The sequence below is a fragment of the Mesoplodon bidens genome (assembly GCF_964165515.1).
Source record: "Mesoplodon bidens genome assembly, chromosome: 3".
NCBI lineage: Eukaryota > Metazoa > Chordata > Mammalia > Artiodactyla > Ziphiidae > Mesoplodon > Mesoplodon bidens.
Genome location: NC_138178.1, coordinates 61,702,412 through 61,724,740, shown reverse-complemented (window position 1 = coordinate 61,724,740; position 22,329 = coordinate 61,702,412). Strand labels below are relative to the sequence as shown.

The 22,329-nt window shown below is 37.2% G+C and overlaps 2 protein-coding genes across 2 annotated transcripts in view; both read right to left on the bottom strand.

The window, feature by feature from the left end:
* BBS4 (Bardet-Biedl syndrome 4) overlaps positions 1-22,329 on the bottom strand; it is a 426,848-nt gene that overhangs the window by 56,674 nt on the left and 347,845 nt on the right. The window lies entirely within an intron of this gene.
* Positions 11,481-22,329, bottom strand: part of ARIH1 (ariadne RBR E3 ubiquitin protein ligase 1) — a 121,776-nt gene continuing 110,927 nt past the window's right edge. The window contains exons 12-14 of the mRNA XM_081228016.1: positions 17,514-17,774; positions 15,981-16,093; positions 11,481-14,840 (exon numbers count right to left, since the gene is read on the bottom strand). Coding sequence (XP_081084142.1) covers positions 14,756-14,840; positions 15,981-16,093; positions 17,514-17,774 — 459 coding nt within the window. The 3' untranslated portion in view covers positions 11,481-14,755. The remainder of the gene's footprint in view (positions 14,841-15,980; positions 16,094-17,513; positions 17,775-22,329) is intronic.

Here is a 22,329-nt window from a genome sequence, read left to right as displayed (position 1 = left end):
AACATACGAAAATATAACTTTGCAAGGAAGAGAAAACATGCAAATTAAAGTTTCCAAGAGATATTTTCCACCTCTTACATTGTCAGAGAACAAAAATTTTCATTGAGTTGTGAGTAAACATGCATTCTTCATCTGTGGCTAGAGGGAATGTGAATTGGTACAACCTCCATTGACAGCAGTTTGGAAATTACTACCCAAATTTAAAATGCACGTAACCTTTAACTTCTTTATTTTAATTCTAGGAATATATTCTATAGGTATAAATGTGGAAAATGACTTTAAATACAAAGTTATTCAATGCAGCATTGTTCATAATAACCAAAACCTGAAAACAACCTAAATGCCCAATAATTAAGGTTAAAGAAATAATGATGAGCCCATACTGTATGGTACATGAAAAAGAAACCATTTACGTAGCGATATAGAAGAATTGCCAAGATATATTAACAGATAAAAACAAAGTGCATAAAATGTACATAGGATCTGTGTTAATAAGAGAAGGCAAAAATAAAGATGAAAATTATGTACATAATTGCTTATATACGCAAAATCTCGGAAAGGATATTCAAAATGCTAAAAGTACTTGTAAGGAAGAAAACTGGGTAGCAGAGGGACGGGGAAGGGAAGAGACTCTATACCCTGTTACAATTTGAATTTTGTATGAAATGGATGTATTACCTATTCCAATAACAGAGAAAATTAAAAGAACAACATAACTATATAATTAGAATTGTGATAAATGCTGAGGAAAAATACAGAGTAGTAAAAGCAAATAACAGGGAGATCCAATCTAGACTTGTTTAGACAGGGAAGTTTCCCTGGGTAAGGTATGTTTAAAATGAGACCTAAAGGATAAGGCATTAGCTTGGGGAAGGGGGATGAGGAAGTGGGCAGGCTGGGGAAAAATTCTAAGGCAAAGGAAAAGCTTGTGCAAAGGCCCTGAGGATGGAAGAACCTTGGCCAGTTTGCAGCACAGAAAGACCAGCATGGCTGGAAAGAGGAAGGGGAAAAGAGTTGGTTGCAATAGGTGGAGAGGTAGGAGAGACTAGTGGTGTAGATCCACAGAGGCCATGCGAGGGATTTTATTCTAAGGACATTGGGAAGGCACTAGAGAGTTTTGGGCAAGGAGTGACATAGTCAAAATTAACATTTAATTCATGTTAAATGAATTAATGTGTTCATGTTAGCTAATGAGTGGAGAATGAATTGAGAGGGGGACAAGAATTGATAACCTAGGGGTGACTAAAAGGATACTGCAAATGAAATGATAAAACAGTTCACTTGGACTAGAGTGATGGGAAAAGGAGAAAAAGTGAATGGATTCTCAAGAATTTTAGGAGGTAAAACAAATTTCCTAAGGTGTAGAATTGGATATGGGAGAATGAAGGAAAGGGATATAGATGTCACAGAAAGATTACTACGTTTCTAACTTTAAAAGCAACTGAGTGAATAGTATAGTCAGTTACTGAGATGGGGAGCCTTAGGGAAGATGATGTTGGTAGAAAACTCATGAGCATACTTCCTAATATATAAAATCTCCCTGAAAGGGGTCCTGTGAGAAATGACATTTTTTGTGCCTACGTTATTAAATAAGTAGAAGCCATTATTATATGTTTAAAAATCTCTCCTTTGACCCCAGATCTTAGAAAAAAGAGCACTTTCTGTGCAAGGGCCTTTTTCATGAGAAAGCACGTTGGTTTCTCAAATGTCAACAACCAAACTTAATGTGCTAATTAGATAGGTAATTAGAAAAAAAATCTCAAAAAACATAACATCTTCACAGGAAGATCCCAGAATCACATAGATAATGTTTCCTGTATAAGTCTTCATTTCCCTTAGAAAACCTCCTTGGATGTAATCTTGTTTATCAGGATCATTCAAGTCATATAGCTGGGTAAGATATTCCAAACAAAATGGTATTTATCTTTTTTACCCCATAGTGGGGGCTGAGGAGGCAAGAGAGCAATCTGACATCAGTAACTTTTTAACATCCCCAATATATGTATAAAGAAGGAATTACAGTTCAGTTTCTACATTTTAAATACTTTAATATGTCACTCCTACTCTGGTAAGGTCTATAGCCAGCTTTGTTCTGACACCACCTGCCAGGCAACTTTCCAGAACCTCATGAGTCTTTTGCGGTACCCAGTCTTCCCCAAACCCATACTACCAACTGCTGAGAGCCCAGCCAACACCTTGAGAAACACTGTGAATTAATATGAAGCTCCAGGGACCTTCACGAAGCATTTTAAATATGCCCATTCCTGATACTACACATACTCAACCACAAATGTGGGCAAAGGCATATATACTGCAATGTTTGTGAGAAAAACAAAAAAAAAACTGGTAACAACCCAAATGTCCATCACCAGGGACTGTTCAAATAAATCACAGTACATCCATACGAAGACATATTATGCAGTCTGTAAAGGACTTCAAGATGGTGAAATAGTTAAATGAGAAAAACAAAGTATAGAAGATATAGTATGGTTCTATTTGTATTAAAAAAAAATAAGGGGGGAAGATATGCACACTTTTTGTATACAGAATTTTGAGAAACAATCAAGAAACTGGTAATGATGTTTGTCTCTGTAGAGGGAGTAGAGAGGACTTGGGAACCTATAATGGGAAGGTAATTTGCTTTTCATTGTTCACCACTCTATAAAATTTAACATTTTATTATCCATGTATATATAATTTTAAAAATTACTTTTAAAATATGTAAATGAAACTTTTTTTTAAACTCCCATTCCTAGAATTCACTTCTCATTTGGATGTAGAAAACCACAGAATATATCTCCCACCCTAGCAAACAAAGGCTAGATTAGCTAGAAAATCAAAAATATTTTTAACTCATCAGAAAGCTAAGGACATAAAGAAACCCTAAGTGAACTAACCTCCAGAAAATGCTAAGTCTGCTAAGTCCTTCATAGGAGAGAAGAGATACATGGCTGCTCATATTCCTGGCTGAACTATGCTAAGAAGAGAAATCCACCATAGGGGAATAAAGAGAAGCCAGTGGAAATTTAACAAAAATGTCAGTCTCATTGAGGCGGGCATGACATTAGAATCTAGAGGACCCAAATCCACAGAGAAAACCTGCACCCACCCACCAATCTTACCTCTTGGATCTTAAAAAGTACAGGTAGGTAGTAACCAAAAGTGGGAAGGGAGTGTGTATAATAGAAAAGTTGAGACAGATTACTCCTTCCCTTGAGGTAAGTGGAGACTTTCCGAAGTGCGAGATAACCTTAAAATGAGGAGGCAAAGCAGGAATGCTGAGAAATCCACCACAGATACTCTTGAAGGCTGACAGTGAGGCAGGAGGGCTGAGAGGCCCATCCCCCAGGCATTGTGGGCATTCTTCCTGAAAAGACTAAGGGTAGGGCACACACAAGAGCTGAGAGAAATCCACCTCTACCCCCCTATCCCAGTGCCCAAGAAAACCTGGCAGCTAGGCTGGTTTGTCCACATTTTCCACTAGAAGAGGTCTCCCACATTTCCAAAAGCTGACATCTTAGCCACGAAGCAAAGTCAGGGTGAACTGAATCAAACTAAGGCTGCAATAGTGCCCAGATCTAGGTCAAATATACATCAGATTGACTGAGCCATTACTCAAATGGCTGAAAGAAAAATGGGCATGCCCCAATTTGAAGTAATACTTACTTAAGTCTCCTGTTTTTATACAAAACGTCCAGCATACAATCAAATATACAAGACATGTGCAAAAGCAAGAAAATAAGATCCATGGTAACAGAGGGAAGGTTCAAGAGAAGCAGAATGAGAAATGACCCAGATGTTGAATTATCAGTGGGATCTTTAAAATAACTCTGGCTGAAAGTAAAATGCATATAAATCTAGTGGAGGCTAAAATATTACAATCAATAGATAGGGTTTTTGAAATAACTATGATGAAAATGCTTTAAAAACTCTAGTGGAAAATGTGGACAACATACATGAAAAATGGAAAATTTAAGCAGAAACATGGTAACTATACAAACATAATGAAATGCTAGAAATAAAAAGTACAGTATCAGAAAGATTTCATCAGATAGGTTTAAGAGAAAAGCATCAGGGTACTTGATGACAGCTAAATGGAAAGTATTCAAACTAAAAACAAAAAGAGAAAAGAATGAGGGAAGATCATCTGAGATCCATCGGATAATACCAAATCATCTAATATAGGTGTAACTGGAGTCTCAGAAGGAGAGGCAAGGTGGGAGAGTATGGAACAGAAGAAATATTTGAAGAGATAAAAGCCAAGAAATACTCAATATTAATGAAAGACAGCAACACAGATACAGGAGGTTCAGTAAACTCCATACAAAGAAAAACATACCTAGACATATCATAGTCGATCTGCTGAAAACCAAAGATAAAGAGCAGATGTAACCATGGGGGGGAATCACATTATGGACAGGGAGACACATAAAAATGATGATTTGTTACCAGAAACAAATGAGACCTGAGGACAAATAAATGACTTTAAAATACTAAAAGAAGAAATAAAAGGTCAACATAGAATTTAATATTCAACTAAAATACCCCTGAAAAATAAAGATATTCTCTGACAGATAAAAGCTGAGACCATTCATCTTTAGAAAAACTGCAATAGAACAAATGTTAAAAAGAAAGTTCTTCATATTAAAGGGAATTTATAACACATGGAACCCTAGACTTGCTGGAAAACATGAACAGAAATAATAATGAAGTATTGTGGGAAATGAAGTATTCTGTGGGAAACAGAATAGAGAGTCTAGAAATAACTACACACACATATGGTCAGTTGATTTTCAACCAAGATGCCAAGTCAATCTAATGGGTGAAGGAAAATCTTTTTAAACAAATGTTGCTGGAACAACTGGGTATCTATGTTGAAATAAACCTCATTCTGTACAAATAATTAATTGGAGATGGATCATATACTTAAATGTAAAACTCCAAACCATAGATTTAAAACCTAAAACCAGTGAGATGGACCACAGATAGCCATAAAATCCCAAACCATAAAACTTCTAGAAGAAAATACATTCTTTGTGAGCTTGGGGTCATAAAATCATAAAAGAAAAACTTGATAAGGTAGACTTTATCAAAATAAAAATTTCTGTTCATCAAAAGATCCCAGTAAGTGAACAAACCATAGTCTACAAAAAATAATCACAGCACATATACCCATCAAAGGACTTGTATCCAGAATTCACAGAATAACCACAATAAAAAGACAATTCAATTTTAAAATGGGAAAAGACATTTCATGAAAGATATACAAATGTAAAACAAGCATACGAAAAGTGCTCAACATCACTAATCATCAGGGAAATACAATGTAAATTAAAATCATAGAGTTATTTCATACCCACTAAAATGGCTAATATAAAAAACACTGGGGCTTCCCTGGTGGCGCAGTGGTTGAGAATCCGCCTGTCGATGCAGGGGACACGGGTTCGTGCCCCGGTCCGGGAAGATCCCACGTGCCATGGAGCGGCTGGGCCCGTGAGCCATGGCCGCTGAGCCTGCGTGTCCGGAGCCTGTGCTCCGCAGCGGGAGAGGCCACAACAGTGAGAGCCCCGCGTACCGCAAGAAAAAAAAAAAACACTGATAATATGAAGTAACTGAAACTCCCATACATCACTGATAAGAGTACAAAATGATAAATCACTTCAGAAAACAGGAAGGCAGTTTCTTAAAAAGTTATCATATGACTCAGCAATTTTCTACTCTTAGGTATTTATCCAAGAGAAATGAAAACATGTACCCACAAAACAAAAAAATATAACTTAATATATATATATATATCCTTATTCATAATTGCCCCAAATGAAACAACCTAAAAGTCCATCAATAGGAGAATGGATAAACAAATTGTAGTACATTTATAGAATGAAATACTACTTAGCAATAAAGAATAATTTATCAATACATAAAGTCCAAAAGCAGGCAAAATAAATCTTCAGTGAGAAAAATCGGCAAACGATCATTAGAGTAGGGAGGGGAGCAGGGATGATTTGAAAGATGCACAAGGGAACTTTCTGGGTTAATGGTAACTATATCTTCTTTTGGGTGGTTAACTCACAGAGGTATACAATCGCTGAAACATCAATCTGAACACTTAACGTGTGCATTTATAATACATTGATTTCTATATATCAACTTAAAGGTGAGTTGAGGATACCTACTCCAGGAGCATCTGTCCCCGACCCTTTACTGACCTATCTGATTTGTTCTCCTCAGTATGATCTTTGGGCTCTAATCTGTTCAGGGCTAGGCCCTTGATCATACAATTTATCTTAAAGGGCACACAATCCAGTGCCCCTAAGTAGCATTTAGAATCTGTGAAGCAATTCTGTGGAACCAACAGTTCATTTCCATTGGTTAGTGAGCAACCATTTGACCATTGTAAGGCACTGACTTATACTAATGTGATTTTAACATGAATCGATGGTATTAATACTTAACTTACCCTATTGCAAGGTAGTCAAAACAATGGAGTAAAAATTAATTCTTCAAAGGCATGTAGAACACTATTATTCTTCATAAAAACCATTCTCTGGTATTTGCTGCCATGACATTTACAATGCTCTAAACCAGTCACAGGATTTTGGATACAAATTTATTTCCTATCCAAAGCAGGTGGACACTCAGATCATGCTTCCTCCTTTGTTAGAAAACACTATAGTGTTTGCCCTAGTTATGTAGAAATGAACCACAAGTCAGGGTCATATGGTAGGAATTTATTAACAAACCAACAACTTTGTTCATACCAGGAAGACCAGCAATTAGGTTATAAATGACTTGAGAGCAGGTGCAAGAACTTACAATTCTAGAGCATTTTATTAGAATGTCTACTGCCTAAGTAGACCCATAAGAGATGCTCCATGAATTCTGCTTATCATTTTACATGGCACTCCCTTTGAGAAAATGATGTGACCTGCAGGGGTGGGAGTACACACAGGGAGTCCCCCTGTGAGAAGAAGGTGGGAAATTCAATAAATAGTGATGTTTTTGGATAGGGTCCCTCAGAAAACTCAGGACAGTGTGTTTGCTCACTCCTTAGGAATCCCAACTTGGCCAACTGATTCCAGAGAACCAGATCCTCACTGCAAAAGCCCTGATTCACAATTCTAAGAAATTGTCATTTAACATACACTGAAGTGGTTTCTAGGGCACTGCTTTGTTGTTACCCACACAGAAACCAATTTTAACCATCAGAAGGAAATCTAAAATCTAGAGAAGCAAGTTTTCATCCTAGACAGCTTTCTGGAGAATTACCTGTCTACAACAGAGAATTCATTTCTATAATCACCTTCCATATTCTCACTCTGAAAGAAACTTGAATACTCCGTGGCAAAAAGCAGGCAGCTTGAAAACTAAAAACCAAACTTTTATACAGGTGTAGTAGTGAGGAGGGATATACAGGTGCTAAATAAAACACCAAATCAGGAAATATTTTGTGCACAGGAAGCCACATCATCAGCTCAGTATCGGCAAGACTGCCTTCTGGAAAGGGTTTGGAAATACGAGACTTGTTTTTTTAAACTCTCATTAAAATGCCAGGGTGGCTCTGAAATGTGAGGGAGAAGAAAAAGGCATACTTTGGGTCCTTCTTAGTAGAGTATCTGAGGTTAACAACAAAAAGACATGTTTTGAACAGAGAGGAGCCAAAAATAAGAATTAGTCATGGGAGTCTCCTGAGGTTGGAAGTCCCCTAACTAGTCTATGTAATTTTAGCAGATACTTTTGGCAAGGTTGTTTGAGAAGCAGCTATAGTAGTGAAAAGAATTTAGTGTAGTGCTCCAAATGTGCCTGCAGATCTGCCATTAACTGGCTGGGTGACCCTGGGCAACCCACTGAGTCTCTATGTAGAATCAGGATTAAATGCTTCAGACAAACAGACCCCTTTGTTCACTGCTGTACCTCTAGTGCCTAGAACAGTGCCCAACACCGTGGGTGCTGATAGAAGGAAATTAGGCTTGAATCTTCATTCTGCCACTTACAAAAGGATGACCTCAAAGAAATAACCCACCTTCTTTGCGCTTTTCTTATTTATAAAATGGGGGTGGCAACTATCTCATATGATTTGCAATTTTAAAAAGATGGCCATGAAGCATTTAGTAAACACTAAATAAGTTAGCCATAATTATCTATTATATACAAACTCTTTAAATTTATTTAAAAAAGAAAACTTTCAGGGCATTTTGGTATTGTCAAGGACACCTGTGATGTACAGCCAGTGAGCCGTATCTCCAAAATTTGCCTCCCAATCCACAGGGGTAACCCCCCAAAGCCACATTTGTACCAATGATCTTGTTCCATGGCTCTGTCTGGTTGTCTACATGTGTCTGGGACAGTTAACATGTAACACCTAGAGCTATGGCGGTGGCTGACAGGAAAAGCAGAAGTCTTTAGAACGATGTGGATGTACAGACTGCAGACAGTGCCAGTTTAGGAGTCCAAAATGGCTTTCTAGTTCCTGGATCTGATCTCATTCTGCCTTTGGGAGTCTATGAGACAGCTCTGTATCCTTATTTTTTGCCTGTTAGTACCAGTAAGCTCATTATTTGTAACTAGGATTTGTTTTCCCATTACTTTTCTTTGACCCTCACAATACTCCTATAAAAGACAATATGACATGATAGAATGAACACATGGAATTAGACAAGCACAATGCTGCCATAAACTGTTAAGTTCGAGTTAATAGTCTATACACCTTTCTTCTCATTTATAAAATAGGATAGCAAAGCCTACTTTGTTTTAGAGCTGCTTAGAAGATACAAATAACATAAGTAAGGCATCTGGCAAGAAGCACTCAACAAATTATAGCTCCTATTAGTATCCCCATTTTACAAAGGGAAAATTATGGCTGAGAAATACTGATATTCTTTCTACTACGCCAACTACACTGGGAATAAAAATAGGAAAACCCACTGTCTTTTAACATACAAGTTCATCAAAAAAATGAAAGTGACAGCAAGAAACTTGTGACTTTCAAGTGCTCTGAATTTAAGTGATTAAACAGAATTGTGCACTGACTCGAAACAGATAGCTTAATCAACAACTTGCTCAGACTCTACACTAATTTACTTGCAGATAGGGTTCTCTCCCTTGATAAGAAAATATATTGCCAGTTGACGTGAATATTCTACTGAGCTTATCAGTTCTACAGTTCTTTTAGTTTTGTGAATTTTATTTTCTCCAAGGTGGACCACTTACAAAAAACCAACAAAAAAACAAATTGGGCGCTTTACACTATACCCGAGGCGGCACCATTCCACAAAACCCATTCAGCTAGGGCCTACAGTGTGGCCCTTTCCTGAGCTTGTAAATTCGCCCCACGTCCTACTGTCCCTTATGACTAGAGTGCTCAACTACATTCCTCTTTGAAACTATGTATCTATATCAATGGTCTCAACCTTGCCTACAGGTCTCAGACTGCACTGCACAATCATCAGGGTTGGGGATGGGGATAGGACTTTAAAAATTATTGATGTTCAGGACACAACCCAAAGCAATTAAATCATAATTCCTATGGGGGAGAACTCAAGCATAGTGTTTTTTGGTTTGTACTTTTGAAGTTTCTCAGTGATTTCAATGTGTAAAATGGACATTAAATTAGAACACAAGTTGGAAAATGACAAGGCCCATGTGCAGTTCTTTGAGCCACATTTAAGAATATTTTACTGATCATTTCAAAATTGAGAGAATTCACGTAAAGTGTATTTCATAGGCTCCTCTGAGAGCCCACTTAGCCCAGGGTAGTCTATTAAAATGTTTACCTAGTTCTTGTAGACATCTGAGTTTGAGACTCTTGCTATTACTTGAAACCCGTGGATTACTGTAGTAGTAAAGTTGTGCTTTTGGCATTGTTAGAGCTGCTAGCTATCAATGTGTGACTGATTTATATACTAATTGGCTCCTACTCTGAAAATGGCCCTAAACAAGCATATCTATAGTTTAATCGTAGTCTGAAAACTGCTTTTCAAAAGAATCTCGTATTATTTTCCCCAGCCTAAATGCTATTGCTTAGAGAAACATCAACCACAGTTGCCTCCACTCCTGCAGTAGGCACTATTTGATTACTTCCAGTTGAGCATTTCCGAGTCAGCTATTTCATCTTGGGTAATTAAGTGGAGAAACAAATTCCTTAAAGTGAACCAGAAATACACCAACTTTATCCCCAAAGAAACCTGAAAAAGTATGAGGGGTTCACACTTTTTCCTGTTCTGAAGGAGCCAAGATTTCTCCCTAACACTCACTACTTATCTTCTGAAAGTCCCATAGGTCATCCAGTTCCAAGAAGAAATGCTGAGAAACAAATGGAAATGAGCTATTCTGGGCATTTTCAGTTACAAAACAACTTCTGTAACAAGTTCCAACAGACTATCCAAAATTCTTCACATTGGAAATTCATTTGAAATAACTAGACCTACAACTGCAAATTACTTGGCCCCTGTTTATCAAATCAAATGATGAACTGTTTACTGTCAACTATCACACAGTCTTCTCATGATGCCTGTCCTAATCACCAAGATGGGAAGAGCTATTCTTCTATCCATGGCTGATTTATTTGATGAGGCAAAACACAGAGCCACATTAGTTGCAAAGTCTGCAATAGCAAATTGAAGATCAGAGATAGTACATAGCATTCCTCTAACAGTAGCAGTGACAGGCATTTATAGTCTTTGATGTGGTTTAAAAGTACAACACTGTAGATAAGAACCACCTTTCTTGGTATTGAATGCTAGGTCATTCTGAGACCAGACTAAGAAAATACGATACAAAGAGGTAGTATGATGTTCATCAGATAGAAGAAAGCTTGAGTCCCAGATAGGATAAATTGTGAAATCTTGGGCAAGTTACTTAACCTTGTTGAGCCTTATTTTCTTTTATAAAACAGAGTAATTTTTACCCCACTTGCTTTAGACAATGATACAAGTTAAAGTGCTTTGAAGATACAAGTGATAAATGAACTCTCATAATTACAGATCCAAATAAGACCAAATTAAATTGTCCTAAAATCTGGACTTGGCTAGAATATCAATAACAAAGATCTCAACTTTGGGACCTTCTTTAAGACAACTCTCCCTCCATTCCTATGGGAGATATCAGCTTCTAAAAGTGAGCTAAGTGGAAGTAATGTGAAGGAGTTTTAAGCATGAGAATGACTTTTTAAATATTTTATCTTTATAAATTGACAAAGATCTACTGAGCATTTAATATCACTGTTACAACATGAATAGCAATCTAAATTCAATGTTCAAGACACAGAAATTGGAAGTCTTCGAGAAAATGCTCTGAAGGCTTCATTAACCAAGATAATTGTTGGGGATAGTCTCATTCACAGTTCCCTGAAAAGAAACTGAACCAAACCTTGACATTTCATGTTAAGTAGGAACAGTGAATAAGGCACATACTGCAGGTGACTGTTAGGCCACCGTCTTTTTTCTTTTACCTATAAAAATAAACATAAGTAACTAATGGAATAACAAAATAAAAGTTTATTTTATTAGAATTAGGAATGTTCTTTCCCTCTGGGCAACCTGAACAGTCCAGTTACAATGAATATCTAAGAACAGTTATTTCCACAGCACAGGGTGCTCTATGCACAAAATTACAGGGTTAGGAGCATTTTATCAATTTATCAATCTGATTGTCTCACCAACCCGCCCCCTCCCATCCCCCAAGTGCTCTATACTGGGATTTGTAGCTAAAAGATTTTGTTACATCAAGTCCTTTTCTCTCTTATACTAAATTTCAGTTCCTAATCATGGTTGATCCACATTTTACACTGCAGATTCAACCATTTCAAATCAAGTCAGTCAGTCTTGGATCTGTTATATTTGTGTGTATGTATACACCTGTGTATTTAATATATTTATTTAAACACACATAAAACACATACAATCTGGGTCGCAGCAGATTACACAGAACTTAGAGTCTGATGATATTATATACTACTCAATTTTACCACTGTGGTTTGTATCCTGCGCTTTGGATCGACATTTTATTGTAAATCATTTAAAGTCCATCTACTGCTCAATGAATTGTTCAAATGAAGCATGCACTTTTCAGAAGACCTCAAGAAGACAGGGAGACCCTGGTGCTGACCATGAATAGAGCCCTCTGACAGAAAGACTTAGGTAGGTGAAACAGGGAAGCTGTCATACAATATGGCTTGCCTATCCCAGCTGGGGTCACTGAAGTTACTAACAATGAAAGCAATTAACTCAGGGAATTCTGTCAAATATGGAGACAGCTGTTAAAAGCTTGGAAGTGGAAAAGGCCAATTTATCTTGATCCATACAAATTAGGGAATGCACTCACAATTGCTATACCCTCAGGTAATATGCCAACACTGAAACTAGAAAGCAGCTCTAAAAAGCACTGTTCCTCCATGGGTGGGGGCTGATATTATGAAGTGCACACATTGTTTTTGGATAATTGTTGTAAGGGGAGCATGTAAAAAGGATTTATGACACTCAAACTTAGATACTGCAGTTAACTGGTAAGGTTTTTTAAAAACACCACACATACACAAAACATTTTAATGGAACCACATATATCTAGATAGCAACTCTGGCTGCTTTTCAAAGTTACCAGGGAAAGGAACTTATTCAAGCTTTCTTTAAAAAAAAAAAATCCTTAGTTTTGATAAATGTCTTTTAAGATTGATGCAGTCATTGAAAATAAAGTCAAATGGTTGACAGGGAAAGGGGAGGAGAAGAGAATACGGAAGAAGCAGACACTGAGTTCAGATTTGCACCTAAGGTGGCAAGAGAAGGGAGAATAAAAGGTACAGGTAAAGTTGATCCTAAAGCAACAAGTGGTTTAAGGAAGCAGCATAATATATTCAGCAAACATTCACTGATTTTTGATGGGAAAAGAATAGTTGCAAGTACATCTCATGTAACAACCTTCTCTAAAAGGAAAAGTAGGGTTGATTTAGCAAAGCCTAACTTAGGCAAAAGGCCAGAGGAAAGTGAACCTACTTCCCAATGATGTAATAAGATGTACAATGCAAGAGCAGACAAAGCTGCCTCACAAACGGTAAACACTCCCTAGGCGCAAGACATTTAGAGGAAGACAAAGAGGTCCTTCAGCCACAAGTGGTATTTAGTATTAAGACCTCAATCTAGTTGCCTAGTTCACTCTGTACTCCTGTATAAAACTGACAGATTTAGGGATGCTAATCTGTTGAAAAATACCACAGCAAGAATGGCCTAAACAGATACATAGTTAATAAAACCACCACCACCCTTTACTTTTAACATAGCTCTTAGTAGAAATTTCATAAAAATGGACATCACAGCTAAAACACATTATTAATTCTCCTATTTGCTGACAATAGAAAAGAAGCAAACAGTGGTTTCTATTTAAATGCACTAGATGGGAATATCAAGTTCTAGGGTGTTTGCCTTCAAACTGAACCCACAGCAACACACATAAGCAATTTCAGTATCTGCCATTTTTAATTCACAATCTGAAAGTAAGTGAATGGCTATTTATTTATATTTAAAGGAAAAACATTCTATCTGACACCCTAACGTAAAGAAGGGGTGAGAGAAGAGCCATAACTAAAATCTTAAAAGGCTCAAAGCAGCAATTAAGGGGAAAAATTTTTGAAATGTTTCCTCTGGATGTGACAGGAAGCCTTCAGCTATATGACACGGGCACACAAAGGCTTACGTAGATGCATGAGGCCGTGGAGAGGGATGAGGTTGGGGACTGGGTGATTCTTGAATTGCAGCAGCAAAGCTCCCTGTTGCAGCCCTTATCAGGCCATGGCATTTAGTCAGAACTTGACTTCTCTATACCCAACCAGGAGCTGGGAATTCAGGGCATGAGGCCCATGGCTAGCAACAAACATATCAAACCAGAGAGGGCAAAGTAATCTAAGGAAGGGAAATGAAAGAGTTCTAGATAGGTCTTCCAGAGGTGCTAAACCAACACACCTTTTAGCCCAACCCTCAACCCTGGAAAGATAAAGCAAACTGAAAGAAAATGCACAGCAAAAGACATAATCTTGAAGATTTTTAAAGAATAAATATTTTTTGTAATTAAACATTATGCAAACACGTGCCACGCTTGCTTTGTCCATGCATATGCGCTATATACAATTTTGAAAAATACTGTGTTGTCCTCTTGTTTTAAAAGTCATATACAAAGTTTTTTTTGTTTTTTTTTTGTTTGTTTGTTTAACCCCTCTTTCTGCCTACCCTCTTCCCCGCCCCAAGAATTTTCTTTACAAGTAACTAATCATCATTCACTCATGACCTTGGGGTATGAGAGAGAGACACTCTGCGTGTTTGGGTGTATCCGTATGTGCAGGGGAGGAAGGGGAAGAGGTCCTTTACCAAAGTACAACAAAATGGCTGGTCTGGACATGAAAAGCAGTGTCAAAGAGCTATTTTAAATTTTAACTGTACTACACTCAGGAAAAAAGAAAATGAAAAAAAGGAGTCAGCTTTGAGAATGAAGCTACGTTACAAGTTAAAGTTGGAGGGCTTTTAGTGTGTCTGTCACACTTTTGTTGGCGGCCTAGAATACTGTTGTACAATGGTTTATCTACCTTTTTTTTTATTACAATATAATTTACTTAAACTTTCCATTAACAAAACAGAATTCTGGTACTATAGACCAGCGGTGTCAGAATAGGCTTAGTGCCTCCTTGTTTGTATCTATTTTGTTTTGTTTGTTTTAATTGCATGAGCACTCTAGATGATAAAGTTTTCAGAGTTCATTTTATGCAGGGCCATTCTCAGTCCTCAATGTACTCCCACAGATCTTTTTCATAGCCTTCATGCACATGCTGTAACAAAACCCTTCGTCGACTCTCACAGTATCTGTAATCAAAGAGAAAAAAAAAAAACCCGTTGTCAGCCTCCAATATTAAAAAAAAAGAGGCATTTACTTATTTTTTAAGGTTCCCTACAGTTTATCCAGACTTAGAACCAAGCACCTGATTTTTGTTGTTGTTGTGTTTTTTTTTTTTTTTTGGCTGTTCCGCATGTCTTGTGGCATTTAGTTCCTTGACCAGGGATTGAACCCGGGCCCTCAGCAGTGAGAGCTGGGCGTCCTAACTACGGGACCGCCAGGGAATTCCCCCAAGCACCTGTTTTTGTTTTTAAGAGGCACATTTTCAGGTCTAGATGTAAAGACATGACTATTTCTCATTTTAAAAAGGTATTTTTTGAAGTTCCCAGTTTGGGGAAATCAATTCTAGAGCAATAAAATAAAGGCCTTAGAAATCACCTGACTCAATCCTGTCATTCTACAAGTAAGTAAACAGTTTTAGGAAGAAGTAGTTTCAGGGGTTATTTATTCACATCTGTAAAACCTTAAAGTACTAGGGGCAGCTATAGCTGGCTAAGGGAAGTGAAAATGTTACTTAGGACTAAATCTCCAAGTCTTCCAAATACCCAAAGGCTTCTACTACTATTAAAAAGATATTAGTATTTGCCAGAAAACAACTGTGGGAGAAAGAGCTCCATGTTGAGAAAGCAAACATTCTGCATCTTTCACTTAAGTGGTAACATATCTTAAAGTATCATCTATCTCTAGGACAAAGTAAATGTCTCCTTAGAAAAACTCTTTAAAAAGTTTGGGTAGCTCACTTGTCAACAGCCATGATCCACAGGATCCCTAGGCTAGGGCCAGCATCATAATCTCACCCCTCATCCTAATAGCCACTTGCCCTTTTGGGGCTCCTTCTTCCTGTCAGGGCAGCAACTACATAGATAAAACTGCATGGAAGAAGCTGAATCAGCCAGTGGGATAAAAAGCTGATTTCCTCCCTATGCCTGACTAGCACTACCTGGAATCTGTTGCCCAAAGGACAGAAGCAATCTGTGAGAAACATGGCAGCTGCTCAGTTATTGAATATGCTAAACCCAAGTTTCACCATCATCTAACTTCACCACTAAGGCATACCAGACCACCGGTGGCCGACATTTTTGTTCAACAACTACTGGAGAAAACCTTACCTGTACTTATCTTGTACTTTCTGCTTTATATCCTGCAGAGAGTCTTGGGAAATATCTCGTTCAAGGTAGCCCGAGAGCACCTCTGTGGCATTCTCTAGATCTGCTTGGTTATTCTGTAAGAGGAAGAAAAATATATAGTAAATTTTGCCTTCAAAAGAAAGCTAAAAGATAAACCATCTTAGCTGCTTCCTTGATAGACTGTGGCTCAACACCAATTTTCTAATTTTCACAGGTGGTTTAACTGCACCTGTAAAGCCCTTCATCACTTTCACCCCTAACAACTTGTTTTTTCTTTTCCAGGACAATTTTTTAAACATTGAAAGAACTAAAGATTTATCCATTACCTCTGGAAGAATATTAAGGACAATCTGAAAGGACATAAGAAAAAGGTTTTGGAATCTTCCAGTTCTGAAAACTGCTATTGGCTAAAGCTCGAGGAAAAATAAGAAACCCATTATTCTTTATATCTAGCTAGATATCTACTTCTTATAAGAGAGCACTGTATGGAAGATTAAAATTTTGTTATCCTTTACTACTATGGCTAGTTCTATATATTTACCCATATAAATTCCCATCTGCTAGTCACTGTTATTACCCAGCCATCTATCAACATCAATGTTGCATGCATCAATTTTTAATGAGCATCTCTACTTGAAAAACCTCTACTGCTAAAAGCCCCCCTTTTAATCATTACTTCTCCACAAAAGGCAAGCACCATATTAACTTCTAATACCATGTATTAGTTTTGCCTGAATAAAGACTTTGAAAGAACTTATGACATGCTAGGTGTTACATAAGCATTATACATGGATTGTCTCACTTAAACCTCTTAACATTTATAGAAAAATTATCCCCATGCTAAAATAGAGATATAGACGAGGTTAAGTAATTTGCTTCAAGTCAACAGACCTAAAAAGTGATGAAGTCAAGATTCAAATTCAGGACTAATTCCAGAGCCTGCACACTAAATCACTAGCTGGCTAAACCACATCAATTTGAACGTAGTTTACAGCAAGAAATCTAAATTTCTTGTATCTTCCTAATAAACATGAAACTTTTCTTTTTTAATTTTTAAAATTTTTATTCATTTTATTTATCTTTGGCTGTGTTGGGTCTTCGTTGCTGAGCACGGGGCTCTCTCCAGTTGCGGCAAGCAGGGGCCACTCCTCGCCACGGTGTGCAGGCTCCTCATTGCAGTGGCCTCCCTGGTTGCAGAGCACGGGCTCTAGGCACACGGGCTTCAGTAGTTGTGGCACGTGGGCTCTAGAGTGCAGGCTCGGTAGTTGTGGTGCACAGGCCCAGTTGCTCTGCAGCATGTGGGATCCTCCCAGACCAGGGATCAAACCCGTGTCCCCTGCACTGGCAGGCAGATTCCTATCCACTGCGCCACCAGGGAAGCCCTTAACACTAAACTTTTAATCCACATTTTTGGGCAGAGAGTAAACTTTAAAACTCTATATATCTAATCTATGAAAGGCAAGTAGTCCTATGACACACAGGTGGTTTTTTTCCCCACTCAGTAACTATTCCTACCTCAAAGATAATGGACTGGTTATTCTTTTTGAGGTAGAAAGCGAAGACATAAGTGTACATGAGTGTGGCACGACACTGGCAGAGGACATCAACTGCTTTCTTCAGGAACTGCACCTCAATCCAGGACATGTTGTGCTGTTGCATCTCTTCCATTTTCTGCTTCACCTGAGCATATAGTTTGTGCTCAAAGCGTAGACTCTGCATGTGGTTCATATAGCGATTACAGTAGAACAGGTACCTCTGAAGGGCTGCCCTAGATCGCTGTCCCATTAAGAAAAATTAAGGTCACATAATTATAACAAATGTATTATATATACACAAAAGCTGATATCATATTTACTGATGAAACGGTATAGGAATTTAGGCTAAAATCGGGAACAAAGAGACATCTACTGCTACCTTTGTTATTTAATATTTTTTGCATGTCCTATAGCTGTACTTTCCAATACAGCAGCCACTAGTCACAGGTGGCTATTAAATTAAAGTAAAAAATTCAGTTCCTCAGTGTTCAACAGCCATATCACAGTCAGTGCCTACCACATTAGACAGTAGTAATAAAGAACATTTCCATCATTACAGAATGTTCTACTGGATAGCTCTGTTCTGTGGTATGTAATAAGGTACATCAATATTTTAAAGTAGAAAACAAAAGAGAGGCAACCAGACATCATATAACACCTAATATAATGCAACAGAAACTATACAGTACCACCAGTTAAGTGTTCTGTGTTCTTTCCACACCCTTCCCCAAATCAAGTCTGAATTCAATTATCTAGAATTAACCACCAGTTTCAGGAAATTCAGGGACAGAAGAACCTATTAAATAAAACCAGGGAGCTGCAATCAGCAAATCCAGAATGTGTTAAATTCTACAAGAAAAATAACTTAGCTTCCTCAACAAACAAATGGCAAGGGAAGAAAAAAAAAACAAAGAAATGAAAGGACCTATAGATTAGAGGACCACATCCAACTTGTGCACCTGTATGGACCCTGATTTAAACCAACTATAAAAGAAAGTTTATGAGATAAGTGGGGACATTTGAACACTGGATAGTTGATGATATTAACAAAGTACTGCTTTAAGTATATAATACAGTATAATTATAAAATAATATATAATAAATATATATCCAAACATAACTATGGTACTACAGCTTTATGAAGAGTCTTTTAAAGTACATGAAGTATTACAAAAATATAAATATATATATATATATATAAAATATCAGGTCTAAATTTGTTTTATATTATTTATCATACTGCAAAAAGAATTCACATAGGTCTCTCCCATTATACTGAAAATCTCTAGAGGAGATACAGTTTTAAAACAGTAATCTTGGGGGAATTCCCTGGCGGCCCAGTAGTGGTTAGCACTCTGTTCTCACTGCCAAGGGCCCAGTTCCAATCCCTGGTCAGGGGACTAAGATCCCACAAGCCTTGAGGCCCAGCTGGCCAAAAAAATAAAAAAGTAATCTTGTTATCTCTAGCACCTAATATGCAGAAAATGATAAAGGCTTGTTAAATGCAACCACCATGGAAGGGTTTATACATACATATTTCTTTTCTTTTACTATCACCTCCTCTTCCTCTCCTCATGCCTTAAAGCCTACTAAGAGCACAGATACTACTAGGCCCTATGCTTGGTCTCTTGCTTACAAATACTATCTCTGAACCACATAACTAGCCAATCACATGATCCAGTATCATACAACATTGAAACATCTCAAAAAACCTACACAAGCCATATTATTGCAGCAGTCAGGTAGGTATTAAATCAATGCTCACACGATGGAAAATTATTCCAATTATATCTAAAAATATAATATGTAGAAAATAAGCTGCTTGGCATTTTATCTCCCCCCAAAGCACTAATATTTTTAAGCCTGTCAAATTCCCAAGATGAAATGGAAAACCTAAATCACATATTAAAATGTATGTTACAGGACTTAATGTGACCAGCATTTGATTTAATGTGACCAACAATTCTCAAACAGCTTGCATCACTAAAATACCTTTAAAATTCAACATGAAAGAAAACCCACACCAACACTGCAAATAAGACCCAATTTTAATCAAATGCCAGAATCTGGATTGAGAAATGCAATCAGTATCCTGAAAACACTTTGGAAAAACAAACAAAACAACAACCTGACTGCTTAGAACAGGGGTAGGCAAACTCTGGCCTGTGAGTGAAATCCAGCTGCTGCCTATTTTTTGTAAACTAAGTTAACTTGGAACACTGCCATGCCCACTCTTTTAAGTCTATGGTTGAGTCAGCATTTCAAGAGCAGGGACAGAACTGAGTAATTGTAACAGAGACTATATAGTCAGCAAAGCTGAAAATATTTACTATCTGGCAACTCACAGGTCTAGTAGATATGAAAATTCAGGGAATTCCCTGGTGGGGGAACTAAGATCCCACAAGCCTTGAGGCCCAGCTGGCCAAAAAAAAAAAGTAAGCTTGTTATCTCTAGCACCTAATATGAAAAGAAAGTCAGTCTAGTAGATAAGAAAATTCAGGGAATTCCCTGGTGGTCCAGTGATAAGGACTCTCACTGCCAGGGGCCTGGGTTCGATCCCTGGTTAGGAAACTAAGATCCTGCAAGCTGCAGAGTGCAGCCAAAAAAATAAATAAAAATAAAAATAAAAAAAAGAAAGAAAAGAAAATTCAAATGTCCACCTCTGTCATAACTGTGGCATAGTATATTAAGTCAACAACTTTCTACAACACAGGTAACATCCTTCCAAGGCACTCAAAGTACCATCTATGTTCTTTCTGTATTGTGTGCCAACCTTCTAGTACTTTTTAAGAACTATAACTCCCAGAAAGCACTAGGCCTGAGTATGGAAGTAGGGGAAGTGAGGAAAGAATATGCTAGATGTGTGCAATGGTGTGCTCCATTCTGGGAGGTATGGCTCCCACTTAAATAAACAAACAAATACAGGCACTCTATGAAATTTTTCCCTGTACACCCACAGGATCAGAAGATTCTAGTTTAGTCCAAAAGAAATGAGCTAGAAAAATAATGCATTCTAGCATCTACAATCTACACATTAGCAGGGCTTAGAAGCTATATGCCCAATAATCCACCCTCCCTGTGGACCTCAGAAAGGGATTCTACCAGCACCCAAATGCAGACCAGGTAAGGCCAAGGATAACCCATATACTTTTTGTTGTCAGCAAATACCATATTCTGGCTAGATCTAACTAGACTACTCTTCATTCAGGATAAGTAAAAACTAAAAGTCTAACATGGTTATTAGGAAAAATGTAATGCAGCATAAGAGAAAAATAACAGTTCTTTATGGACTCAAAAAAAAATATTATCAAAATTAGAAGAAAATTTTAGGAAAATTTATGGTCTCTCCAGCAGAATTTAAGACAATTGTGACTGCTTAAAACAAAAGCAGAAAGCCATGAGGGCTAAGATTTAAAAACAAACAAACAAACAAACCCAAAACAGAAGGAAATGCAATGACAAACTGAGCTAAATAAAATGCAACACTAGAATCGATTCCAAATGGGAGGTAGGAAAAGCATGACTGTCATTGTAGAGTTTTGTATATAAAGATTACACGGGGTGATATTTCTCAAACTGGAGTCTAAGGATGCTAGACAAAACTGGAGTAGGGGTGCCAAATAATCTGGTTTAAACAGACCATGGAATGTTTAAATATTAAAAATCTGATAATAACCTAAAGAAAACACAAACACTCCGGACCATATGAATGAACTTATGAGAATCAACATTTTCAGGTCTTACATTTGTGAAATGGCTAAAACTGGCATTAAGCAGGATTACTTTAACTGCACCAGAGTTGAGAATAATAAGTGATAAAAGAATATATTAATGATAAATTCTGATCAAATCAAATTTTGACGCACTGTAGGGGTGAATGTACAATAGGTGAGATATAGAAAACTGGTGGGAGAACAAATTATCACATGGCACTTAGTAGTATGCGTAACCCTAAATTTAAAAAACCTGGTCTGACAACAGTCTATCAACAGTAATTTAATTTCAGCAAATAACTTATCTGTCAAATTAGTTTTAACTTAAGTTCCACTGGTTTTGTGGTCTTCTTGGTTTGGTTGTATAGTTGCTTAAGAGTTTACAGCTGGTTTTATGTTTAAACATATTTAAGTCGTATTATAATAAATATAATTTAAATCAACATTGGAATTTGTGGGGGGGTTTTTTCCTCCTTTAAAAGGATAACAAATATTGTGAAAGTCTGTAATATGACTGCCTAGGTTATATAAATATATTCCTTTGTATTTATGGCAATTTAAATTATAATAAATTTTAAAGAAGCATTTAAAAAGTGAAACAATAACAAACAGGTTTTGTTTTGGATTGCATCCTGGCAAGACAAGCCATTTAAAAAGATTTCTGGGGGGCAACTGGGGAATTTCAACACAGAACGGATGAATGTAAAGAATGATTAAATTCCAGGATTCTACTATTATGACAGAATTATCAGGCTGAAAGGAACTAAAAGTGTTACCGAATCTAATCCACACCTAGGGTTTGAATCCCTTCTACTACAATAGTGGGTTATTTCCCCATCCAGTAAGAGGGAAATCCCTACCTCCTGAGACAGTTCATTCCAAATCAGCTCACTGAAAATCATTAGAGCTTCTTGATGAACAATGAGATAATTAATTAATTAAAAGAAGTAAGACTGCATATAAATTGCAGCAGTGCCATTTAACAAATACTGTTCTTTAGTCTCCTTGCTGGGAAGGGGAAGTCTTGATACTGAAGACTACTGAAACCTGAAAGTGTGCTAGATTAATTTTTAAAAATGCAAA